The sequence below is a fragment of the Rattus norvegicus genome, chromosome 9, assembly GCF_036323735.1.
Source record: "Rattus norvegicus strain BN/NHsdMcwi chromosome 9, GRCr8, whole genome shotgun sequence".
Classification (NCBI taxonomy): Eukaryota; Metazoa; Chordata; class Mammalia; order Rodentia; family Muridae; genus Rattus; species Rattus norvegicus.
Window position 1 is genome coordinate 95,869,291 of NC_086027.1, and position 26,189 is coordinate 95,895,479.

Genomic DNA, 26,189 nt, shown 5'->3' on the forward strand with positions numbered 1-26,189 from the left:
CCAAAAAACCAAAGAGATGGTCTGAGTCCAGGAGTTTGACAGCAGCCTTGAAGGCACACACGCATGAGCAAAAATTCAGTTTGGGTGGGTCTTGGAGGGACACCGTTGTCTAGGTAAAGACAGACTAGCCATGCAGCTGAAAGAAATTACATTTCATAGCTTTTCACATTCCGGTTAAGTACCATTACCACCTCCATTTTACAGGTTAGGCAACTAATGCTTAGGGAGGATATGTCACTCAACGACAAACATTCACTACACACAGAGGGAGTGCCCCCCCCCCCGGTATAAAGAAAAAGCGGGCGGACAAAAAAAGAAAACGCAACACAAAATAAAAGTAGCAAGGAAACAGACACCAGCGGACAAATATAGCCACTTTCCGGTCTCCTTCCGCGAAGGCAGGGTGCCTCCCAGCGGCTGCCTCTCAACACAGACGCTTCCGGCTTCATGATTGCGTCATTTGAGAGCGTCCCACGACGTCTCCGGCCGAGCTTGCGCGCGGCCTACGACGTTCGGCAATGAGGCGGGCCTTCCGGCCTTCTCCAACATAATTTCCGGCAGACACCGGAAAACCATCCCAGATAGCCTCAGGGGTGCCCGGTGTGGAGAGGTGAGGTTCCGGAGGCCGGCTTCTGTTGGCTCGCGCCTTGCAGCACGCTGCAACCTGCAGTCCTGAGTGTCGGCGCGGATCGGCCGCCCTGAGGCGCCGGGGCAGCATTCGACATGTCGTCGGGCCTCCGCGCCGCAGACTTTCCCCGCTGGAAGCGCCACATCGCGGAGGAACTGAGGCGCCGGGACCGGCTGCAGAGGCAGGCGTTCGAGGAGATCATTCTGCAGTGTGAGCAGCACGCGAGGGCCCGGGGTGGGGAGTGGAACGCGGCGCCGCAGCAGGAACCCCTGGCAGAACTCTGGCTCTGCCCGCGCGCATGGCGTCCTCGGCGGGGACCTTGCGCCCCGCACGCCCCAAACCCTTTCATTGCTTCTCTTCCTTCTTTGACTTAAACCTTGGAAGGGATCATGGAGGGTTCCCCGTCCACGTTCTTTCCACAGCCATCGTTTGTGGTTGTAAATCTGACAACCCAGACGACGCTGATGCATTTAGGTAGTCGAGCTCCAAAAACATCGTGTTTAAGAGATCAAGTTCAAGACAGAGATTGACTTTAAGCATTAACTTGAGAGATGGGCGTTCTCTTCAGAGTTCTGTGGAACTAGTGGTTTTTGACTTCACAGGCCTCCATATTTTTTGTACACATTTCAGTTTTATGATCTGCCCGTTGGATCACAGCCTTTGCCATTATTGAAAGCCTTAAGTGAGAAAGAAGTGGTTTCTTCGCCGCTGTTTGCGATTTTAAGGATGGAAAGTATCCTTTGTATTCTTAAGGAGGGTTCTCAACGAGCATTTTCGTGTCTCGTGTTCCCAGTTTTGCCACTCTGTCTGACGTTTGAAGGAAGAAGTTGTCACTCTTGGATCCTGAGGTCCCATCTGCTTCCTGGGATAACCTGGGCAAAATCTTCCTCCTAAGTTTTTGCGGATAGTGGGATTCGAAATAGCAATTCTGCTGTTTGCCTTCTGATTGGGATAAATCAGTAGTTATTTGTACATTAGAATCATCTGGGGATTTAAAAAAAATAATTGAAAATCAAAATCACCTCAGACTAATAAAACCAGTATAAATAGCAGGATAAATAATACCTTTTCTATGCTTCCCAAGTGGTTCTGATTTGCACACAAATTTGAGTGCTTTAAGTAATTGGCGTGTATTTCATCTTAAATTTTATAAAGCACAAAGGTCAACGATGATTAAGTTTCAGTATGGATTAATGTTGTGATGACATTCGATTTTAGTTTTAAGACACTAATGCCTTTGCTCTTGTTGGATCTCCTGAGAAATGGTCCTTTCACTGCACTTAGTCTCTTTTAAAAGGTGATCAGAAAGGGGATGCTCTCTCTGTAGTGTTGCTCCCTTGTACTCTGGGAGAGCAATGGCTGTTTCTGTAGCTCAGGAATCCGCTTACACATTTCATGGGTTCTGTTCTTGTTTCTCTTTAGAAGATAATGTAGTTAAAAGTCAGACCTTTTCACTTTGCTGGTTTGATGCATCTTTTTTTTTTTCTCTTTTTTTTTCTTTCTCCTTTTTCTTTTTTTCGGAGCTGGGGACGGAACCCAGAGCCTTGCGTTTGCTAAGCAAGCGCTCTACCACTGAGCTAAATCCCCAACCCCTGGTTTGATGCATCTTAAAATGGGAGTGAAGACATTCCATGCCTGCTTCATAAAAACAGATTGTATCTAAGAGCATTAAACACCATCTGTACGGTAAAACATAAATGTCAGGTACTAATAATCTTGGAGACAAATTGAGTCATTTTCGTTATATTTTGATTTGATTTTTTTAATTTGAAAACTGGGTAGCCTACTGGTAGGAGAGAGTCAAACTGAACAGTCAGAAATGGAAAGTATTATTTTAAATAATGAAGATTCTTTCTAAGTTCTGGAGGGATAAGCTGAGATGAATTTCAGGTCCTTAAATAATACTGTTACTTGGAGCAAGGGAATCTGGGACATCCAACAACAACCACAGAAGAAAGAAGTTTCTTGTGTTTATAGCCTTTAGAGGGTGGGACCTCTGCACTTGATAAGCTAGTAAAGGCACTAGGTAGACTATAAAGCTGTAATTTAGGAAGCTAATCCTACTGTCCACCCTACTTTAGATTATATACTAGTATTGGTCAGTTTAGGGACCAATACTAGTGCTGGATAGAGCGTAAGGTCTGGCTGATCTTTAGTCAGTCAGGCTGTTTGATTCGTTGTGAGAAGAGAACTCAGTATGACAGGCCAATGGAGCAGGTTGGACCGACAACCTTTGCTTCCTTGTATCTTTCTTCATAGGCCAGGGCATTGGCCATCTCTTTTCTAGTCTGACTGTGACCTAGTTCATTCTAGCCTTTCAAGCTGATCATTTCTGACCATCTCCCTTGCGTTCCTTGTGTAGTTCCTGTCTGAACCTGAAGAGAAACATGAAGAGAGGCCTTGGGTAGGCATAGGCTCCGTTATCGATCCTTCTCTTTAGGAGAAAGCCTTTATGAAGGAGCCCTCTTAACTGCCGGGTGTCCTTTAAAAGCCCTACCTGCCCTTCTCACAGGATGTCCATCTGTGGTGAAACTGAACGACACCCTCTTTTTTGTCATGCTATTCAAGGAACCACTTCCTCCTAAGGCTCATCAAATGGAGGGCATGGTTTCCTGCACTGTTTTAAGGAGAAGTGGGCTGTCACCGTGCCCCGCTTTGGTTGTATTTTGGATATGTAGCTACCTTCCTTCAAAGTTCTCCGAGGTTCCCACGGTCAGGTTCTTGTTCTGCTTAGTGATGTCGGAACTCAGAATGTGGTGCTTTGTTTTTTGGACTGGGTCTTTTTGTGACCCAGATTGGCCTCCAGCTCAGGTTCTCTTTTAAGCCTACAGGATGCTGAGATTAAAGGCATTGCCCCTGACTCAGAGCTATCCTTTGACTCCCATTTCTCCTTCGAGCATAAGAAGGGCTCTTTAACCAACTGAACATTTTTTTCTTAGGCAATACTGAGCCCTCGAGCCCAAAGCATGCTAGACCACTATACTACTCGCCCACTGAACAACTACACTTGTTCCACAGTCTCCCCATAGTAATCTCATCAGATAACTAGGAAGAACTAGATACTGGGAAAGAGAATCTTAAACCTCACTGTCTTGACTCACATGGCTCCACATGAGTAGACCGTCATGTTTCCTTGTTGTTAATTCGCTTTTTGTTATAGAACTATAGGCTGTGACCTTTTGTGGAGGCATCTTCCCCATTTCTCCCCCTTTAGAGCCCCCACAATCAGACCTTATTGGACTGTACCTTTTGAGTCTGACTACATCTTTCAAGCCCTGTCTGTTCTTTTGAATTCCTGTACTATTTACCATCTCATATGGGCAGAAAGAACTCTTTTATTGCCAAAGTCTTTTCCTATAGAGTTTAAACATAAACTTCTGTCCAATTTTCTGAGCAAGAAACCTCACAGGGGTTTTTGTCATCTTTCTAGTTCAACTTTTTCATATAGCTGCCTACCTTCAGAGTTTTATTTCATCATTGGCAATACGAAGTCTAAATGTTTACATTTACACCTTTAATCCAAGCTGGCGGACCTCTGAGTTTGAGGATAGCCCAGTGTGTACAAAGCAAGTTACAGGACAGACTGGACTACATAAGGAAACCCTGTTTCTAATAATAATAGTAATTATAGCAATACATTAATAAAGACTAAATATTCCATCCTTTTTCCTGTGTTGGCTCCTATGTTTATTTCCAGTCCATTAGTTTTTTTGTTTTTTGTTTTTTTGGTTTGTTTTTTTTTTTTTTTTTTTTTTTGGTTGTTCCCTGATCTAAAAAGTAGTTAAATTCATCAATAAAGTTTTACAATACCTAACCTTTCATTTTGCTATGGTGCATGGTATTTTGCTCCTACTCCATAGGTGGAAAATAATAAGGTGGAAGCTATTTTAGTTTTCTCTATAGGGGTCATTCTTCCGGGTAAGTGTCCATGGGTCTGGGTCAGACACATCTGAACAATTAAGTTCCTAGATTGCTACATGTGACGAAGCCTACCACAAACATAGTTCGACACCTAATAATGATGACACATGCTCAGGACATCTTGTGCTTCTTGGTCCCAAACTTTGTAAGATCTGCGCATGGTACAATAACAGCTTTTTTTTTTCTTTTTATGTACACAGATACCAAGTTGCTGGAGAAGTCAGATCTTCATTCAGTATTGACCCAGAAACTACAGGCTGAAAAGCACGACGTACCAAATAGGCATGAAATAAGGTATTCCGAAGCAAAGCTGTGTTGTGCATTTTATTGGAAACTTGTCTTACGTTCCCCTCTCTCTCTCTCTCTCTCTCTCTCTCTCTCTCTCTCTCTCTCTCTCTCTCTCTCTCTTGCGTATTTATTTATTTACTTTAGAGGCAAGGCTATAGCCCAGGCTAGTCTTGAATTTGTAGTGATCCTTCTTCAGCTTCCCTGGTGCTGGGATTCTAGGCACACACCAGCATGCCATGCTCAGTTACCACCTTTGAAGCAAACAGACACTATTTTCTAGCCCAGTTTGTCTCAGTTGCCTTCAGATCACAACTCCTAAAATCATGTAACTAAAAGGGTTGTTCAGAAACACACACACACACACACACACACACACACACACACACACACACACACACACACTTACAGTATTATCAGGTTGAGAAAGTTCTCAAGCCCTGTTCACATGTTACCTATGTGAGTGTTTCTTCTAATCCCCTGGGTTCTACTTTTTGAATAATCAAAAACAGGAGCTATGTCTGGTGTTGCACACCTGTAATTCTAGCATTTGGAAGACAGAGGCAGGCAGATCTCTAAGTCTGAAGCTAGATTGATCTACATAGCAGATTCCAGGCTAGCCAAGGGAACAGAGTGACCCTGTCTTTAAAGGGGTAATAATTAGAAACAGGTGGGTTCCTGAGTAGTCTTCCAGAGCTTTGTTAAACAGGATTAAGTGACAAACATTATTGTAGTACTGGTCTGTTTGATCCCTTTAGCCTGGTGTTTTCAGCTTTAGCTTGTGAAATCAAATTAACAGGTTGCAACAGGCTTTTTTCTTTCAAGAGCTAGATTGAGAAGTAGCAGTCTGTGTTAATGGAAAAGGTGAGTCCTGACAAATACAGGGAGTGATTTGTTTCCGAAGTCTTAATGGAGAGCCATGCCATGGTGCATGGGGCTCACGGTCATTCTGTCCTCTCTCCAGATCATTGTGATGCTTGTGTAGTTGGTGGCTTGTGAGGAGCAGTGCCCATTCTTAATCATGTTGACACCTAGTAATTGTTAAAAACAAGGTAGCTAATTTAAGGTTTTAAGACAAAACCAGAAATGATTCATGTGCCCTGCCACTTACTTCTGCCTATAAACGTATCTTCCACACAGCTTCCTGTCCATCTGGCAGGGTCTTCTGGTGACAGGGTAAGAAAACCCTAGAGAAGAGATGGCTCTGCCCGGCTTGTGTTTTGTCTTTTGCTTAGTCACAGTGCAGGAGATCCTGCGTGTGCGGCCTGAAGAGTCATGTTTAATATGCTCTTTAACAATGCTCTGCTTATTCCTCACTCCCGGAAATGCAGCTTTACCTTGTTCTCTAAATTCAGTCAGCTAAAGATTATATTTCTGTCTGGGTAATCTTTGGGGTTTTTTTGAGACAGGATTTTTCTATGTAGCCCTGGCTGTCCTGGAACTCACTCTGTAAACCAGGCTGGTCTCAAACTCAAGAGATCTGCCTGCCTCTGCCCCCAAAGCACAACAGCAGTCCTGGACTGTCTAGTAAGCTCTTGGTGACTGTCCTAATTAGGTTTCTGTTTCTGTCATAAAAATTGTAACCAAAAGCCACCAGTGGAAGAAAGGGTTTATTTAGTGTATACATCCTAGTCACAGTCCATCATTGAAGGAAACCAACATAGGTACTTGGAAAGACAGGAACTTGCCAGCCGCAACTGCAGCAGAGGCCATGGGGCAACACTGCTTCCCGTGACCCACTCGGCTTGTTTTCTCATACACTCAGGACCACCTGCCTAGGGTTGTCACCCCTCTTGGTGGGCTAGGCCCTAAATCGTTAATCTAAGTGCCCCACATATTTGCCAACTGGGGCCATTTTTCAGTTGAGGTTTCCTTCCCTCAGATGAGCCCAGCTTGTGTCGAGTAATGAAAGCAATCAGCACAGTGACTATATTCCTGTATGATCAACAAATTGATTTGCTGGGGCTGGGGAGGAGCTAATTGTCTGGATTTTATTTGTGGTTGTTTTACTGGAAGTCTGTCTTTCCACAAACATCCATAATGAGCCAGCCTCCTGACTGCCTTGTTTCCATTACTGCTGTCCTTCCACAAGTTGTCTGGGTTCCTCTTTCCCTCCGTGTCCACTCATGCTTTTGAGTTTTTACCTCAGACTTCTGATTCTGTCCAGTAGTTTATTTTGCCACTACCTTTTCATTCCTGAACTATGGCTAGAGTCTCTTTCACTTTAGATTTTTGACTGTAATATGGCCAGGCATTGGGGATGCAGAGGTGAGAGTTAATAAACCCACTTAGTGGGGACAGAAGCCAAGCCAGAGACTGGCACAAAGGGATGTTTGCTTGGAAATGTGTTAAGAGTGTTCGCAGAAGCTAACAGTCCCTTTGTTTCATTGTGAGTAGAAGGAAGTCACTGGTCCCAAAGCAGGGGTGTGGCCTATCCCTTCTTGCCTTGTCCCTAGCAATTTTGGGTGCTGTTTCTATCTGCAAGTTTCCACAGCCTGTTGTCTGCAGTCCACCATCCTAGAAAGTCCTCCCTGTTACTCTTTTCAACCCCTCCCAACCGCGTGTGAGGAATGACTTGATTTCTTACAGCTTTCATTTCATGAGACTTTGTGTTGAATGCCAGCCCATATGCTAGAATACCCTCAATGCTTTGTACATTCCATACTCTATGCACTGGGAGAAAGATTTAGTGAGATACCTTCTGATCATTCTTAAAGTCATCAAGGATGGCTTTAAACAAGGCAGTGTCCATTTTTGTCTGCTGGTTTCTAGTTCCTGGGCTAAGATTAGGGAAGTATTCAGTTGCCTAAAAGGGTGAGGTAAACGAATATTTATGCTTAGATGTACAATAAAACCCATGTATCAGTAGGGCTTGACTTATGTGGTATTACTGTGCTGTTCTAAGACAGGGCCTTGCTGTTTAGCCCTGGCTGTCTTGGAACTCTGTAGAAAAGGCTGGCTTTGAACTCACAGAGCTCCTCCTGCCTCTTCTGGGATTACGGCATCTGTGGCCATGCCACTTGATTATGCTGCTCTTTGCCGTCACCCCTCCCATGCTGCACATATCCTAAATCCTAAGGAGCAGCCCTGTCAGTGTGGATGCTCTGATTTACCGTCCCGCCTTCTTCCCTTTTTCTGTCCCTTTTTTCAGATCAGAGACACCACGAATGAGTATCTGTAGCTCTTGCCAAGAACCTTCTCTTGAACCTTGAATTTTCAGTCGTAGTCAGTCAAAATTTTACAGAATCTCTGAAATAAAAGGAAAATAAAGATTCTGAGTCCCTGGTCCCTGAGCTACTGGGAGCAGGTAGCACTTGTCAAAGTGTGTAGTGCCCACACCTGACAAGAGCTATTGGTGTCTGGTGTCTGTTCTCCCTTGAGCTTTGGAGAAGAGCTCTTTGGGACTGGCAAGCATTCCTTGAGGAGAGATGGCTACTGCTGGATCTGTTTGGGTTTGGGACTGGCAGGCATTCCCTGAGGAGAAATGGTTACTGCTGCTGGATCTGTTTGGATTTGAGTCCAGGTATTTCTCTGATCAGAGTTAGCTGCCCTGCAGGTCTGTTGTGGGGTTTAAGTCTGGGTTTCCACATAGTTTGTTTTACCAGCAGCTGTTAACTGATTAACTTTTATCTCAACCCCTGCACCCTTCTATCCTTCTATTTAGAGCCTTTCACTGGTTTTCCTCATAGTCTTGTTTCTGAGATAATGTCAAATATCTGACAACGTTCCCAAAGCAGAGAGAGCATTGTGGTGTCCTGTGCTCCTGCAGCCTCATGCATGTCTGTACGCTGACCTTACTGGTGAGCTTTCAGTGTGGATGGCTGTAGGAGAATCCTGTCCTGCCTAGACATTTTCCTCCCAGTCTTGACATACAGTTAATGATACCTAGTGTGCTGGTTGCTCAGGTCCCAAGCCTTGAGTCATCTTAGTTCCTGTCAGTCTTTCATTCCCCACATCCACACTTCAGAATGGGTCTAGACTCAACTGTCTCTAGTGGCACCCCTGTGGTGTGAGCTGCCTTCGGTAGTAGGCAATGTTCCCCAATGTCCTGCTAATTGGTCTCACTGTTTCTGCTCCTGCACTACACTCCTTCCCCATCTCAGACTGCTGAACCTTTTGTCAGTGAGTGAATGCATCCCTGCAGTCCAGGAGTGGAGGCTCAGCATAATCTTACTTTCCGAGTCTTGGTTCTTGTTCCCCTTCACTCACACTGTGCCCCTCCCAGTCTGTAGTGTACAGCCTCCTCTACTCAGAGGGCCCATTGCCAGGTAGAGGTGAGTACGTTTTGCCCTTTGTTTCTTCCTGGTCACCTTAGTGAAACCCAGACTTTTCTACCCTGTTCCCTTCCTTTCCTCAGTTGTACTTTGTAACATGTATCTTCACATACTATTTGATTTTGCCCATCTGCTTTTCTTGTCAGATGCCTGAGAACAGGGCTCTGTGCTCCCTTCTTCTGTTCTGGACAGAGCCGGCAGTACCTTGCACAGGGCTGGGATGCAGTCCTTGTAGTAAGTGGGCGCATTGGCTGTTCACCTACACTTTCTTCAGAGCCCCGCCTTTGCTCCTGAGCTGGCCGGCCGGCTGGCCGGCCGGCCGCTGTGATTGTGACTCAGGATTTGCCACTGTTTCAGATACCAGCGTGGTTTGGTAGATTGTGCAGGATTAAATTCTGGATTAGTGATTTATTATTGCCTAGTCAGAAAGGTCTGGAGTCTGACTGTTTATTTCACTCTTTTGTGCATGTTGTCTATGTGTGGCTGATGGTGATTTAGTCCTGGGCACGATGGTGCATGGAATGACAGTCAGCTACAAGAAATGGCCCAGTTGAAGATGAAACACCAGGAAGAGCTGACTGAACTGCACAAGAAGCGTGGGGAGGTAAAGAAAACAATCACTGGCCTGAAGCGTACAGTAATCTGGACGAATTTGGCATTACAAACTCTCCATGAGGCGGGGGTAGGGTGGGAGGTGGGTCAGCAGGCAGCCCAGGATAGGACAGAACAGAGGGAACCGTCAAGCAACATGAGGCCTGTTAGCAGGTGGTGAGCCATAACCAGAGCACCGCTCTTAACAGCAGCCTCAGAAGAATGATAGGGAAGTCTGGAGGAGAAAAAAATTTACTGTGTGATCCCCTAAACGTCTCCCGGATACATCGGCTTTTAAGTGTGAATCCTCAGATATCAGTCATGAGGGCGAGTGTTGTACTCTAGTGTCTGGTCTTAGATTAGACAGCTCTAAAATGAGAAAATGCCTTTACTGTGTTGAGCTGAGTCAGCCACAAGGTGGAAGCATAGACAGTTTCCTCCGTACAGACCTCAGAACCAACTGAGATTCTCAGTAAGAGGCAGCAGCCCAAGCCTCAAAGGCCCTTCTGCCTGCTTTGCAACCATATCCCTTTCCCCTTTAACTTTACCAGCCCACAGGCACTTCTTCTTTCTTAAAAATTAAGGAAATAGTAACCCATCATGTGGTCGAGATTGAAAAGTCTCTCCTTTACAAGAGCATTACTTATCTCCCAGTTAGCTCAGTTGGTGATTGACCTGAATAACCAGATGCAGCAGAAGGACAAGGAGATACAGACGAATGAAGCAAAGTAAGTAGAGACCATGTGTCCTGGGTTCTGGCTGTCGGGTCACATGTGTGTTGTGCTGTGCTGTGCTGTGCTGTGCTGTGCTGTGCTGTGCTGTGCTGTGCTGTGCTGAGCTGAGCTGAGCTGAGCTGAGCTGCGCCGCGCTGTGCCGCGCTGTGCTGCGCCGTGCTGGTCAGAGCGGGGCTAATGAAAAGGGGACCACCCTGCGCTCAGCCAGAATCTTACTGCAGTGCTTACAGCCTGGCTCTCTTTTCTAAGAAGAGCAGGGGTGGTGCCCTCGGTCTAGGTGCTGTACCTACCTGAGGAAATAAGGATGCACTTGCAAGTGAAGGCTGCAGAGGCATTCAAAGTTCTCCATGACCACTGTGCAGTCACCAGTGTCTTCCACTAGAGGCAGGGCACAGTGGAGAAGCCCATGCCATGTGAGCAGAAAGATTGGTGACTGGTGAGAACTTTGGCAGACTGAGAAGTAGACTCAGTGCCTTGAGCTGCGGAGAGACCCCTGCTGGGCCCTTTGACACTTGGGAAGTGCCTAGAGCTCCCCTTCCTTCCCTCAGGTTCTGTTTCTTCAAAAACTGCTGCCCCTGCCATTTGTGGTCAGTCAGCGCTTCATCCTGGGCACTTGTTGAACTGCACACCAAGGAGCTAGGGGGGCCAGCTGTGGTGGCCGATGTCCCGCTGCTGCTTGCTCAAGCTCACCTAGGTGGTGCTTGCCCAGGTGCCTGGCTGTGTTACAGGGTTCTGATGAGGGAAAGTTCCTCTCAAATGTACTTTCAGGATTGCAGAGTGTTTACAGACCATCTCTGACCTGGAGGCAGACTGCCTGGACCTGCGCACCAAACTGCAGGACCTTGAGGTAGCCAACCAGACCCTGAAGGATGAGTATGATGCCCTGCAGATTACTTTTACTGCCCTAGAAGAGAAACTGAGGAAAACTACTGAGGAGAACCAGGAACTGGTCACCAGGTGGATGGCTGAGAAGGCCCAAGAAGCCAATCGCCTTAATGCGGAGAATGAGAAGGACTCCAGGTGGGACATCCAGCTGCAGCAGTAGGCTCTGGAGTGAATGGAGCAGACCCTGGTTCTTGGGAAAGAAAAATGTGCCTGGCAGCTGTCAGGGTGGTAGGTGGTAGAGGCTCATGAATCAGAAAATACCAGCCACAGTAGAAATGTGGGGACCAGAAAGTACTAGCCACAGTAGAAATGTGAGGACCAGAAAGTACTAGCCACAGTAGAAATGTGGGGATCAGAAAGTACTAGCCACAGTAGAAATGTGGGGATCAGAAAATACTAGCCACAGTAGAAATGTGGGGATCAGAAAATACTAGCCACAGTAGAAATGTGGGGATCAGAAAATACTAGCCACAGTAGAAATGTGGGGACCAGAGCAATTCGCATTTGCAGGAACATCTGCAGCTGCTGAAAGAGATGCTGTTAGGACCTCACTGTTCTAGTGGCATATCCGCTACTACCTCCCAATGCATGAAGCTGTTCAGACCTGGGCAAAAATTCCAACCGCTAATAACAAGACAATAGCTTAATCTCAGGAATTTAAAAGTGAGATTCCTAAATTCATTGTTAATGTTTTTTAATATGGCAAAGTCAGGGTAGGATTTATGGCAGGAATAAAGGATGGGCCACCGGGGTGTCATTTAAATGCATTACATTGAAAAAGGAATTTAAAGCCATTCAGTTAATACTGTTCCACTAAATCCTGATTAAAAACCTCATAAATCCAGAACAAAACAAAGCTTTCGAAAAGAACACCTGTCTGACCAGTAGCCAACATAGTAGGAATTTGTATCTGTGTGACAGGACATGCAGGAGTTTAGAATTCACGTGTGCACACACAGGTGCTGACTATATATCATGATCAGGGTTCACATTCTTACATTCTTCCATTCAGACTGCAAGACCACACTTAAATACATCTATCTGGAAAATCTGTTTGTGGCTCAGTCTGTGAAGAATTTTAATTCATCAATAGTGGTGCTAGGGATCAGTTCTGAAGACTAATGTCGAGTGCCTGCCCTGCCACATTACAGTCTCACATTGGTGGAGAGATTAAGTCCTAGAGGTCAAGTCAGAAAGCAAATGGGTGCTGATTATTTTATGAAAGGTTCCTTAAATAGGAATACTAAAGAAATTTCCAGGCAGAAAATCAAAGAGTGACAGTAAAATTTGTTAGGTTTCTTAAAATTAGAGAACAGCAAATTAAGAAGTGCTCTTTTTTTTCATCACTGTGTGTGAGTTCTTGTGTATGCACACAAGCAAGGTAAGGAAGGAAAAGCACTACCTGTGAAAGGAAGGAAAGTACCTGTGAAAGTTGGAGAACACTGTGAAATCGGTTCTCCCCTTTATGAGGCTGTCAGGAAACCAAACTCAAATATTATCAAACTTTACAGCAATCAACTTTGTCCACTAGGCTGGAAATGTTCTTTTAAAATAAAGTCTTCTAGTGCAGATATTGGGAAGTGGCAGGTCAGTGGCTTTGGCCCATAGAGTTGACAGAGAAATTGGGTGGCAGGTGTGTTCCAAGTACTGGACGACTGCTTTAGACTGGCCACTTGTTGGGCTTCATCCCAAGGAGGTGGGAGAACTCGTCTACAAACGGGGTTAGTCAAGGCAGCATGTGACTCATAGTGAGGGGAACCGGGTCCTCAGAAGTTGTGACTTGAGCACACATGCAGTGGAATTTTATGATTATGACTACTAAGATTATGCATTTTAGGGTTTTTTTTTTGGATTCATTTTTTAAGATATTTAGTTACCTGTGTATTTATGTGTATGCGCTCTGTCTGCATGTCTGCCTGCGCACCAGGAATGCTGTTTACTGCAGAGCATGGCTTTCTGTGTAGTTCTCGGTGGCCTGGCACTAGCTTTATAGGCCAGGCCTGGCTCTGACTTCAGGTGCTGAGATTGAAGGTGGAGACCACCTCGCCCAGCCTCATCACTATGTATTTGAAGAGTAATCCATAGCTCTAGTTGTTTTGAGATTACAAAACTAGAAATATAAACTATAAAGCGTTCTACTTTTATTTAGGGTTGATGAGATGCTGTTTTCTGTTTGCTTGCTTGTTTGTTTCTTGTTTTTATCTTTTGTATCTTTCTGAAGTTTTCTTGTATAACTAAGGCCTGAACCTATAGGCTTTAGACATGATGGGCAGCTGCCACTCTCAGCCCCTGAAACTCTGACTAAGGAATAATGAGCCTCCCTGTGCATCGTTGCTGTTGCATGTGAACTTGTATTAAATGGTTTAACTATGCCTTAGCTTTCTTGGACAGACTTAGGGTCATGAAGACCCCAGGGGATCTGGTAGTGGCATTGTGTGACTGCAGGTATAGACCCTGGAAAGTGAGTTGTGTAGAAGCACTCTCTTGCTATGCCCTTTCTGCTAGCATAGCCCTGTCTTGGTACTCTTTTTTTTTTCCTTGATTCTAACGGTGTTGGTTGGCTTGGGTCGTTGCAATTACACTGACTGGAGCTGGTGGTCCCTGTTCTGCCTTCCTGGTAGATTATCTTCCCCATAGCCCAGAGCAATGGTTGCTATAAAAGGTGCATTCAGAGGACATCCAGACTATCAGAGAAGCACTAAGGCACCTTGTGCCTCTCTCCTTCATGTTTTTATTCTTACGTTATAGAATAGAAAGGAGAAGGCCTCAGATTGTCTGCCAGCAACTTCTTGTAGACTAGTGTTACACCCTAAGTCCAGGTACTTTTCAGCTATAAGAATGTTTTGATCAATTGTTATCTTGTAAAACTTAATTTTCATTCTTTACAGTGGTTAAAAATATAAGACACCCCTTCACATAACGGACTTGTTCCTTTCCAAAACTCTAATAAGCCATTTAGATGACTTTTCTACATTAGAGGATCTTCAGTAGGGCTTTGAATTTTTTTCAAATAGTTCTTTATTGTACCTCAAAAGCAATGCTAGGGGGCTAGCAAGACAGCTTACCATTCAAAGACACCTGCTGCCAAGACTACTGACCTGTGTTTGATCCCTGGGACCCACATGGTGGGAGAACAGCAACTCTTGCAAGTTCTCCTCAGTCCTCCACACAGGGGCCCTTTGCACTTCCCGTGTGCGCACACACAATGTAAAAACAAAGCCAGTACTAGAATTTTAGTGTGGGGATGAGGTCCTTCACAGGTAAAATTGCCAAGGAAGGGAACAGACCACCTTGACTAAAAAGTAGAGAGACGTGATTTTGGAAGGGGTGGGTGGCAGTGGGTAAGATGCTGACCACTTAGTGGTTTGTCCAAGCCACCAGAGCGCCTTACTCAGGAACAGTGATGCAGGTATCCCTTGGTGTCAGTAGGCCCCACATCTTTGGACTGTAGGTAACTATTTAGATGGTTTTTGCATTTCCTTTGGTAGCCTAAGTCACCTAGAGATAAAGTAATATAAGACTTGAGCATCTGCAGACTGTGATAGTCGCTGAGTTTCTTTATATTTTTGTTTTGTGGTTGGGTTAATAAGATAGTTTACTACAGAAAGGTAAGTCGTAGCCATACTAGCCCTGGGATTAAAAACACCTTTTTGTCCTAGGCAGGCGTGGGTCTTTGCAGGCCGGTTTTCTTTTGTGTGGAAGAGAGCATTTGTCACAGTTGACAGGAGGCTCCCACACAGGGATCTAACTTTGGTCATTAGGCTTGGTGGCGTATACCTTTTAACTGGACCTGGAGCCTTCTTACAGTGGGGAATCTCAGTTGTATTTAGTGTGGGTATTTGGGTGTCTTTGGGCATACTAGCTGTTATTTAAAAAGGCTTAGTGTGGGGAGGGGCATGAGTACATGCAGGTGAACTGGCTGTGACTTGTTCACTGAACCTGAAGTTAGACTGGCACTGAAGATCCTATGTCTGCACTCCCACAGGGGTTAGGCATGTGTCACGCTGGGCCTTTTGTGTAGATGCTGGGATCTGAACTCCGATCCTCATGCTTGTGGCAGTGAGCAAGCACTCTTACCCACTGAGCCATCTCCTCAGTCCTGAACTGAATATTCAATTTTGCCTTCAGAGCTAAAAGTTTGTTGAGTGAAACATGGTGCTTTCATAAACCGGCAAAATTTTACATTTTGCTTGTTCATTTTATTTTTGCAAACAGGAGGCGACAAGCACGGTTGCAGAAGGAGCTTGCAGAAGCAGCAAAGGAACCTCTACCTGTCGAACAGTAAGTGTAGAGAAATTAATCAAAACAGTGCTCCTAATGATTTTTTTATGGTTTTATTTCTTTAAGCACTAAAAAAGAAAAGGTTTATTTTATTATGGGGAAGTATTAGGGATTGGAACTTCAGCCACAGCCCAAAGTTAAACTATTAAAGGCAGAAAATAAAAACCTGTTAGCACCACTGGAAAGGTAGCGTGCACGTGACCACTCCAGTTAGTTTCACTGTGATGGCTTCTTGCTGCACTTAGAAAGAATGTCCTGAAAATGGTCTTTGACCACATTTCAAGTCAGTTACTAGGAATGAAATTTTTAAAGTAATATGTGTTGACTTAGGACTTTTGGATATATCCCCAAATTACTTTCCAAGAAGTTTTTCTTGTTGACTGCAGTCAGCTGTCCATGACTAACTTCCTGCACACAGAGCTGCCTTACTGTTTCTGTAGACACTTGGATCGTTGGCCTTTCTCTCATTAGACTGTGGTCATGTAATCTGTGCTGTGGCTTCAGTCTCTTATTCTTGGTCTGTCATCTTAGTGGACGTTTGTCCGGTTTTCTAAACATAAGCGAGGTCAGCGATCTCAGCAAAAAGAAATGCAACTGAACCAGCAGCTCTTCTTAGTCCGTCTACTGTAGGAGATGGAGAGCCTGGTACGGGAAAGTCTGTTACGTAATGGGTGTTTCAGGAACAGTCCTCTCTGCTCTGATTCATATGGGTTTTCTCCTAGAGTATGTTAGCTTCAGACCCACTGTCACTTAAATGCGTATCAGCTCCTGGAGCTGAGATGCTCAGCGTTTAAAGCAGGGGTGGCTTTTGCTGAGCACCTGGGTTCAGAGCCATCTCTCTCTCCAGCTACAGGATACAGTGCCCTTTTCTGACCTTCCCACATACCCAGCATCATACATACATACATGGAGGCTAAACACACATTAAATGAACTTACACTTTTAAAAAATAAAGCACGTATTGCTTTCTTTTAAGTGGAGAGGAGTGATTTAAACTCAAATGGTCCACCCATGCACCCTTTCACCCTAGAAGAAATGAAAGTTCTCCTGCTAACCTTTGCTCTAGGGGAGAACATGTATATCTCCTGACCTCAAGGGCGAAAACTGGTTTTGCTGTGTGTTTTCAAACCCACAAAGTAAATAAATAGGTCACCTAAAAATGAGATTTGGTTACTTTAAAAAGAAAAACAACAAAAAAGGTAGTGTCATGTCTCTGCCTCTTGTAACCAGTGTAACCAGGTGACTAGATGAAAAGGTCCTGCCTGGGATCCCACATGGAAAGCTTGTGCTGCAGTCCAGTCTGGGAGGGCTTGCTAGAGAGGTTCATCTAACCTGTACTCCTCGGGAATAGAACAGTGTGGGTCAGAGCCATGTATGCTTAGGGGTGGAAGTGGTGACTTGGCAGGACCTGATATTTTCTGGGGTGTGGGCCTTTAGAATCCTGAGACTCTGTCAGTGTAGACTCAGCTCCTCTTGCCGTCTTTCTCCTGTGATTCTCTCAAACTAGATCTAGGAAAGCCAGCCAAGTCGAAAATCAAGCACAGCCTTTTCCCCCTTATTCTCTTCTATACCTCAGCCAAGAGTGTGAGGCAGCTATGTGTAATCCTAGAGTAAATAAGGAAAAATAAATTTACTTATTAGCCTTGGTATAACAGGTTCTTAAGTATATATGCTCATAATCCAGATAATCCTTGAAAGGAAAAAAAAATCTAGCTTTCAAATTCTTAATACACCAAACAGTAGCTGGTGGACTCTTAACTTTTTAAGCTATTTTTCCCATGAAGTTTGCAACACAACAGATCATTAATATTAAAATAATTACTTGCCTTCCCCACAATCAGGAAAGAATTGACCTACAAGAATGTGTAGGAAGAGGAATTCCAGAGGTACCTGGCATCCGCTGGGATAAACACCAAAAAGGAGCATGTTGGACCAGATGATAGCACAGGAAGTGAGCAGAGCGTCCAGCCGTCAGAAGCACATGCATTTAGGTTTTGCGTGTTCTTGGTTGGCATTGTTGGTTTTGAGTAGGTAAAAGAGTTTATATTTCTCAAACATAGTGTAGTTCCCTTTTCTTCTTCATCACTTTGCAACAAAGTCTCCAGAGAGAGTCCATCACTAGAATGTGTTACTGGCCTCTGCAGAGCTCCTGTTTGGGACAGAGATTCTCTTTCATTTCTTTCCAGGGATGATGACATTGAAGTCATTGTAGATGAGACCTCAGATCACACAGAAGAGACCTCTCCTGTGCGAGCCATCAGCAGAGCAGCTACGTGAGTGGACTGGCTGGGTGGGGAAAGGCGAGCTCATCATTGTGCCTTAGTTTGTGGACATGACATGAGAACCTAGTCATATGTGCCCAGAGTCCCCAAGCCCATTCCTCCCCACAGAGAGGACAGTGGGAGGGAGGCAGAGTACGGACAGGTGACCAGGCATTTCTAACACAAATGATGGCCTTCTGAGAGATGGGTGAACCATTAAACTTTACTATACATGATGACCATTCAGAGCCTAGGACACAAGGATAGATATTGTAGGGTTTTGTTAAAATAGCGCTGAAGGAATGTGTTGGATTTACCATGAACACCCAGAAGTTTTTAGGTGAGTTAGACAGATTCCTTGTTATTTGCAGGGAAATCAGGTTAATAAGCCTGGGAAGCCTTTGTTTCTTTAAGACCATAGGCTGGGTTTTCCTTCTCCCTCCTTACTGTTTGCTGGTGGTTCAAATGCTGTGTTGAGTTTGTCTTGACTGGGATTTGGGAATGGAAAGTGTATTCCCAGTTATTGGTTTTTAGGGGCTGTTTTGATTTTGGGGGCAAAATGTTTCTAAGGTTTAAACCTATCCTCCCCTCCTCTTTAGTAAGCGACTCTCGCAGCCTGCTGGAGGCCTTCTGGATTCTATCACTAATATCTTTGGGTAGGTTAGAAGACCTTCACCTTTCCTTTTAAAATGTGTAAATATACCTAAGCATATGTATGTGATGTATTGTTTTAATGTACACCAGAATCTCAGTGGTGCCAAGGACATGGATGCCTTAATTCAGCTTGTCATTTAGCTTCTTCCTCTTTTCTGCGACTTCCTTTCTCTTTATCCTGCTGCGAGCTGATCTATGACCTTTCCCTTTAGTCTGTCCGAATCTCCCCTTTTGGGACATCATTCTTCTGATGCTGCCAGGTGAAAATATTACCCTCTCTCAGCCCAGCATGTGAGTGTGGGTTATTGATAATCGTGCTGATCACACTATGCTGCCCGCCGTCATGATGTCCACATGCTAACCAGGATGCTTTGCATGCTCCTAGGAGTGAATGCTGGAGCCCTTGAGCTGGGCCGTCAGGTTGAGCTCTGTGCAGTCATCACGCTCTTGATGCTTTCTCTTAGCATGCGATTGACTCTGCCTTGACCACAATGTAAAAGCTGAGGGTGGCTGTCAGTAGGCATGGAGATCAGCCTGAAACCGTGTTTCAGAGTGCCAGTGCTCGCCTCCAAGCTAGCTAGTGTGTTAGGTAGAGAAGGCTTTCCCACAGCCGATGGACAGGGGAAGCAGCTTTCATTCAAGACTGCTTCAGTGAGGGCTTTGGAGCCCATGAATTAGCAAACAAGAAGTAAGGTATGTGCTGACGCTTTCTTGTCATTTGAGTGAGATGGTATGAGTCCTGAATTTTGGAGGATGTAGAAAGATGACAGCGATTAGCACAGGCACACTGCTTAAACCAGGTCATCACTGAGGCCTTTCTGGCAGTCTGGTGGATACTGATGCTGTGCAGTTTTGTATGATGTCTGCCTCTGTTATTCCTTAGGAGACGCTCTGTCTCTTCCATCCCAGTCCCCCAAGATGTCGTGGACACTCATCCTGCTTCTGGTAAAGATGTGAGAGTCCCAACTACTGCCTCGTATGTCTTTGTAAGTACGCTTTGTACCCAAGCCCCTCTGAGCCCGGGACGGTAGCAGGGTCTGGAACTAAGTGATCCTTTGAGAGCTACTCTAGGCTGTTCATTGCTGACTTGTCTAGACCTGTTGGCTTTGTGATCTGTAAGGAATTAAGGTATGTTGTGCTTAGTTTCAGCCCACAGAACTTGTTAGGGACATCCTCTGTGGCAGGCAACTGGCTAAAAGGATGAGTGACTTGAGCAAGAGAACACTAGGGATGGAGAAGAAACTAATTTGTACGGTTGTTTTTACCAGTTTGTACGGTTGTTTTTACCAGTTAGCTGCAGTTTAAGGTGAAATTCCTGATGGAGCCTTATGTCTTTCAGAGGCATTAGAGAAATAGTTCATGTTAAAAGTGGGAGCTAGAGAGAAGACTCAGTGGTTGAGAGAGAACTAGCTGCTCTTCCAGAAGACCTGAGTTTGATTTTCAGCATCACATGGCAGCTTACTCCTGTCTGTAAGTTCGGTTCCAGGGGCTCCAACACCCTCTTCTGGCCCCATGAGCACCAGGCATACTCCTGGTGCACAGACACTAATGAATACAAAATACTCTTAGACACACATAAAATTTAAAAATAATGGCGTCCACCAGAGTCAGGTGTTGGTTTCATAAATCAAACTGTATCTGGATGACTCCCACCACTAAGAGCCTGTGATTGGAACTATGGACACAACACTGCGCTGGAAACATTAGAGGTACCTGGGAATCTTAAGTTGGGTTGTAGCAGTAACAGGTAACCTTAGTCCCATTTGGGTTTTAGAACAGAAATTGGTCTAGCCTGAGAAAATGGTCTACCTTGCTCAAAGCCTGGAAAACAGTGGGGAAGCAGAGAGGCATCCTGTCTTGCAATGCCTGGAGTTGGTTAAGGCAAGGCAGGTTTAGGGGGTTGAGGGGACGTGCAGCTCGAGCCTGCTTTCAGTTAGTGGAATGGCTCCTGGGTGGTAGAGCCTTTGGTCCAGGGCACTGGAAGATCGTCGCTGTCAGTCACTGCAATGAGCTGACTGAAGCGCAGGTGTCATGAGTCCTGCTTTGGAGGAGTTGGATAGGGCAGCAGCAGAGCCATACCTTACAGAGGTCAGTGATGATTGGTAAAAGGTCTGATTGCACTGAATGTCACAGCCCCTTCCTTGCCCTCTACTCCCAGCAGCCTGTTTCTCCCCAGCACTTTGAAGTTATGTGCATGGGATAATGTGGCAGCTGATACTTGAGGATTCTGCCAGTGTGTGTTCCGAGAGTGAGCGGTTCACAGCTGACTGCTATCCAACAGAACCCATGATGCAGGAGTCTTGATGAGTGGCGGATGGGTGTGACCGTGCATGATCTCAAGTTTTCAATCTGAGACCTCAGGACAGAATGTTCTTACAGAGGAAAGCTGCACAAGGTGAAAAAGTCAGGTCAGCTACCAGATTGCCAGCCGTTGGACATGAGTGGGAAAGTGGATAATCACATCACCAAAGTCTCAGTCAGTTTGGGAGACGCTGCCTCCCTGGGCTTTGCTATACTCCTGGACTTGGAGTTCTATATCCACTGTTGTGTTGAGGGAGTTTAGTGACACCATCTCTTTCTTCCCCGTCACATGGGATGCTTCAACCTGGTCTCATTTTGAATGTGGGTGTTCATCCATGCTAATCCTAGAAACCCCCTGTGAAAGGGCTGGGCACAGCAGCACATGCTTTTAATCCCAGCACTCAGGAAGCAGAGAGAAGAGAATCTGAGTTAAGTGTCAGCCTGACCCAGAAATCAATTTCTAACCTATCTCAAAAAAACAAACAAAAAAAGGAATTTCTGAATGAAGAACTTACAATTCTCCTAAAAATGACACTTTTTCTGATTTTTTTTTAAATTTTTTTTGGCACAGTGTGGGTTATAACATTTTTTTCTGGTAGATAAACAAAATGAAGCTCCAGGAGGCTAAACACTCGTTGAATGTCACACTTTTAATACATTCTAGGGCCATGTTTCCAGAATGAGTTACACGGACTCACAGTATTAGGACAGGCCAAGAAAACCTTTAGCCCGGGCTGCAGGGATGGCTTAGTGCAGTCTACGAGGGCCTGTGCTCATATCCTCAGAATTCATCTAGAAAGCTGCTGGAAGGCTTTGTGCCCATCACCCAGCACAGGCATGGAGAACAGAAAATTACAGGGTCTTGCTGACTGCCAACATAGCTTCAAATCAGTGAGAAATCCTGCCTCAGGTTACTAAGGCAGATTGAGAAGCCTACGAAGCGCACCCCCACCCCTCCATACACACACACACACACACACACACACACACACACACACACACACAAGCTTTCCTTAGGGTGTTGTGTGTTACTAGGTACCTAGATACGAGTGATACACATCAGAGTAAATCTAGTAAGTATTTGGCACGTAAGAGGCAATTCTGAGGCTAGAGAGATGTCTCAGTCGTTAAGTGTGCTTTGCTGCTCTTTTAAGAAGACCTGAATTTGGTTCCCAACTCTCACTTCCTTCAAGGGATCTGATACCTTCTTCTGGCCCACACATACGAAGGCAAACTTCAGGCAATATACTTTAATTTTACGTGCTTTTTTATGGGGTATATTATTGTCCTTCCCACATGCCTTAAACTTTTGGCAGTCTGTCTGCTTTCTGAGGGCTTGGGTTAGAGGGAAGTGTATGTCATCACACCTGGCGCTGATTTTGAATAAATTCCGCATAAGTAAATATAAACCAAACATAGTAGCAGACCCCTGTGCTTAGGAGTGCTTAGGAGACCAAGGTCAGAGGATTACCATTGTAGTTAGGGTTAGCCTGGGCTACACAGTGAGATAGTACTGTATTTGAATGGATGAATTCCTACCACTGCAATTGTGGGGGAATAAAATGAATGAAAGTAGAAACTTGGAGACTTTAGGTGCAGAGATCATGGTTGGATCCAGCTCTGTTTAAGGTTGGGTGTTTGGCAGAAGGTTAAGCATTTGGAGTGTGTATATGTCTTAGGCTCCTGGGTGATGATAAGTCAGCGTAAACAGGGTACTGTCTTACAGGATGCACATGACGGAGAGGTCAATGCAGTACAGTTCAGTCCAGGCTCCCGGTTACTGGCCACTGGAGGCATGGACCGCAGGGTTAAACTTTGGGAAGCATTCGGAGGTAAGAGCTTTGGTGTCCTCGGGGAAGCTCTGGTGACAGCTAAGTGACTTTTTGCTTTATTTTGAATTGATTTCATTTTATTTTGAGTGTTTAATGTATGAGTAGTGGAGTTGGGGCTAGCTGAGGTCACATGTCCTGAAATGTATGCTCTTTGCTCTTTGGGACAGAGTCTCACAGTGAGTGCAGCCTAGCCTGGAACTCATGGCTCCTGCTGTGCCTTCTCCAGGGCTAAGGTCAAAATCCCGTGCTCCTAACACTGAAGCCTTCTCTAGACTCTAGAGCAAAGAGAAAGACGCCGGTTACTGCTTTTGATGTCTGAGCACAAGCAGTTTATTGAACCCTTTGAGCTGAATATATTGATCGTTGGTGAAGCATTGTACCTGTCTGCTCCTTGATTTTCAGGAAAGTGACTCAGCTGAAGCCCTTAGTCTGTAGAAGCCTGCAGGAGTGCCATGCTTTGCTCAGAGACTTACTGTAGGACAGGTGGACTGACTTAAGTGTTAGAAGACGAAGCTCCACCAGGAGGAAACAAATCTTGGCAGATGTGCTTTATAAAAATTAATGAGTATGGGTGTAGCTCAGCGGTAGAGCACTTGCCCAGCTATTAACTAAATAGTAGCATAGTTTTGGTTTTTGGGTCAGTAAACTCCTCTGGGGAGACGAGAAGGGTGAATGGAGGGCTGGAAGAGAAGCACTGTTGGTGAGGGGGTGTCTGCAGGGAGGGAGGTATTGACAGTTGGCTGTCTTGATTGATAGGATTATAGAGTCCAACAATTTTTCAGGCCATAGTGAAATGAACATTACCAAAACAGGAATTATGAAATGTTGGAGGTTGTTCTCAAAATTCTTAGTTTCCATCAATACTGATGGAAGCCCAAACACTGATGTAGCAAAACTCACTGAGAAGGAATGTGAAGCTCTGTGTGTGTCCCACGGGACAGCCTGGAAGCGTGCATGTGACATGCCTTCGTGTGCACCGCAGGACTGGAACTGCAGCGGAATGCCCGTTTCCCTCTGTCTTGTCTGACCGCAGTGCTGCAGGAAGGCTCCTGCTCTGTTAGGAGCTTAATGCTTAAACACATTTACCAAGTTTAATTTTGTTTCATGCAGATAAATGTGAATTCAAGGGCTCCCTGTCTGGCAGCAATGCGGGAATTACAAGCATTGAATTTGATAGTGCTGTAAGTACCCATATCGTGACTTTAGGTTGTTGGGTTTTGATTGTTTTTTAAACAGGGTCACATTTTATATGGCCCTGACTGTCCTAGAACCGGCTGGCCTGCCTCTGCATCCCAAGTGTGCTCCACTGTGCCTGGCTAATTTCAGAGATCTTTTTAAAAAGTAATTTAATTAAAACAGAACAGTAACAATAGAACCACAAGACTTCCACATTCTCTGCAGTTTGAATCCAGTTCCTAGGAGTTGGGGTAGTATCTTCTCTTGAGAAATTTCCCTTTAAAAGAGCCAGGCCAGCAAGATGGCTCAGACACAAGCACTGGCTACCAAGCCTGACAAACCTGTGTTAGGTCTCTCTCTCCCTCTCTCTCTCTCTCTCTCTCTCTCTCTCTCTCTCTCTCTCTCTCACACACACACACACACACACACACACACACACACACACACACACACACACCATTTTAAAGAGAATGCCAAGAAAACATTGAACTGCAGGTCATGCTAGCTCAGGGAGCAGAGTAAACCTGTTTGAGGCAGACCTGCAAAGGTTGAGCATTGCAGGCAGAGGAGCAGAGAGAGGAGCTGGAGCAGGGCAGGTCCAGAAACTGCTGAGTGATGGTAACATCTCTGGTGCTCAAGAGTGCTGCTGACTTGATGGAGCTTCTTCTTTGGTTTGATAGCCCCTGTGCCTGCAACGTTTGTTGCCCTCCTTGGGAAAGGTACCATCAATATCTGCTTCTCACGAAGCTGAAATCCTTACCTGAAAGATGGGCACTGGCTAGGTGATAGTCATCTTTGTGCCTCGAGCTCCGGTGCCTGGATGTTGGGGAAACATAAGGAAAAAGACTGGTTAGTTGGAAGCATATGGTGTCAGAAGGTTTAGACACTCATGAAGCCATTCCATAAGTCTTGAGAGGAGTTTTTGGCAATTCTGGGGATCAAACCCAGGTACTTGGACATGCTATACAAGTGACTTACCATTGCCCTACCTCAGTCCTGAGAGGTTTTAAAAAAACAGATTCAGAATAAAGCGGTCTGAATGGCCCCTAAAAGCACAGTAGGATTAAGTAGTAGAGCTCCAGAGGAAGGAGAAGAGGAAGATGGGCAGCCTCAAAGATAGGCAGGAGATGAGTTAGAAGAGTGGGGGCCTCCAGGCTCTCTGGTTTGCCCATCAGTATCAGAAAGTCCTGCCTGTTGTTAAGGGGACAGAGGTGAAGGAAATGGTGAATGGGTTGAGTGAGTTCTGATGAGTTTGAGGTGTCTACTGCACTCTTGTAAGGTCAGGTGAATCCAGGAGGAATGACTCAGCTTCAGGCACTGGGTAGGGAGACTTGTCCACACCCTGGCAGTGTGTGTCTAGCTTAGAGGAGTAGTTGAAAGCATCTGAATGCCATCTTAGACCTGAGAACTGGAGATCTGTACTTTATGAACTGAATTTTGCTGTGTTTTTTCCTTTTTATTCTTGTAGGGAGCTTACCTATTAGCAGCTTCAAATGATTTTGCAAGCCGAATCTGGACTGTGGATGATTATCGATTACGGGTAAGACACTGTTGAAAAGGCTAGCATGGTACTCTGATTGCATGTGGCACTCAGTACGTGGTTGTTCAATTAGGAGATTTGTGTACCTCTCTATGGAAATTATATTTAATTCATGTTTTTCTGAGAAAATCTGTATTTTTTCCTATACACTCTTAATTTGCCAAAAAATATGTTGTTTCAACATATTTTCCATGATCAGCTCAGGGCTCTTTGAGTTCTTAAGAACCAGTTATGTTTAATAATCTGTTTTAGCTTAACTTGTCAGTTAAGACACAGGCATATAAATTGTAGCTCTTAAAAGCCTTGAGCCCTAAAAGTTTCCTCACAGTTGGGAGTAGGGATTATAGGAATGCATGGATGTACTTAGTGTGTGAGCTTAGGTGGAAAAGCTGGAAACTGGAGGTGGGTGCAGAGGAAGGAAGAGTGGCTTCAGCTAGTGAGGAAATCTGCATTTTAGCCCAGTTTGGTACCCAGGACAAAGACCAGAACTGGGTTCTAAGAGTTGTGTATCTGATGAAAAGAGGATTTCACAGAGTCCTGAAAGGTAAACCCTGGTGGGGCATTGTAAGTTTGACACAGGTGCTTTTGTGTCTGCCCCACAAAGATGGCATGTCGTTAAAATAAGTATGAGAGCTCTTCAGAGAGAGCCAGTTGCCTAGAGAGGTCCTTGCGGTTATTTTGGTGGTCTGATTGGGTGGTACAGGCATGAAGTGAAAGACTTTTCAGAAGCACAACAGCTTACCCCTTTAGCTTCTCATTCTCCTGGAGGAACTGTGAGGTAATAACCCATGGTTCTCACTTGAAAGAAAATTCAGTTCTAAGCATA

General features: G+C 45.0%; 1 protein-coding gene and 1 non-coding gene across 8 annotated transcripts in view; both read left to right on the forward strand.

Moving 5' to 3' along the window:
- Positions 1–548: 548 nt before the first annotated feature.
- Positions 549–26,189, forward strand: part of Atg16l1 (autophagy related 16-like 1) — a 35,516-nt gene continuing 9,875 nt past the window's right edge. Inside the window, exons 1-13 of one of the 7 annotated variants that reach the window (XM_006245419.5) lie at positions 549–838; positions 4,750–4,843; positions 9,607–9,712; positions 10,354–10,427; positions 11,202–11,453; positions 15,534–15,599; positions 17,786–17,872; positions 18,460–18,516; positions 18,727–18,774; positions 19,398–19,500; positions 22,542–22,647; positions 23,758–23,828; positions 25,292–25,363. In XM_006245419.5, the coding sequence (XP_006245481.1) occupies positions 724–838; positions 4,750–4,843; positions 9,607–9,712; positions 10,354–10,427; positions 11,202–11,453; positions 15,534–15,599; positions 17,786–17,872; positions 18,460–18,516; positions 18,727–18,774; positions 19,398–19,500; positions 22,542–22,647; positions 23,758–23,828; positions 25,292–25,363 (1,251 nt within the window). In that variant the 5' untranslated portion in view covers positions 549–723. Of the gene's footprint in view, positions 839–4,749; positions 4,844–9,606; positions 9,713–10,353; positions 10,428–11,201; positions 11,454–15,533; positions 15,600–17,440; positions 17,631–17,785; positions 17,873–18,459; positions 18,517–18,726; positions 18,775–19,397; positions 19,501–22,541; positions 22,648–23,757; positions 23,829–25,291; positions 25,364–26,189 lie in introns of those variants that run through there. The other 6 variants (XM_039083917.2, NM_001108809.3, XM_063267450.1 and 3 more) reach the window with 6 other exon arrangements.
- Scarna6l (small Cajal body-specific RNA 6 like) lies at positions 20,602–20,871 on the forward strand. The gene has a single exon (XR_005489589.1). It is a non-coding gene; the product is annotated as a small Cajal body-specific RNA 6 (non-coding RNA).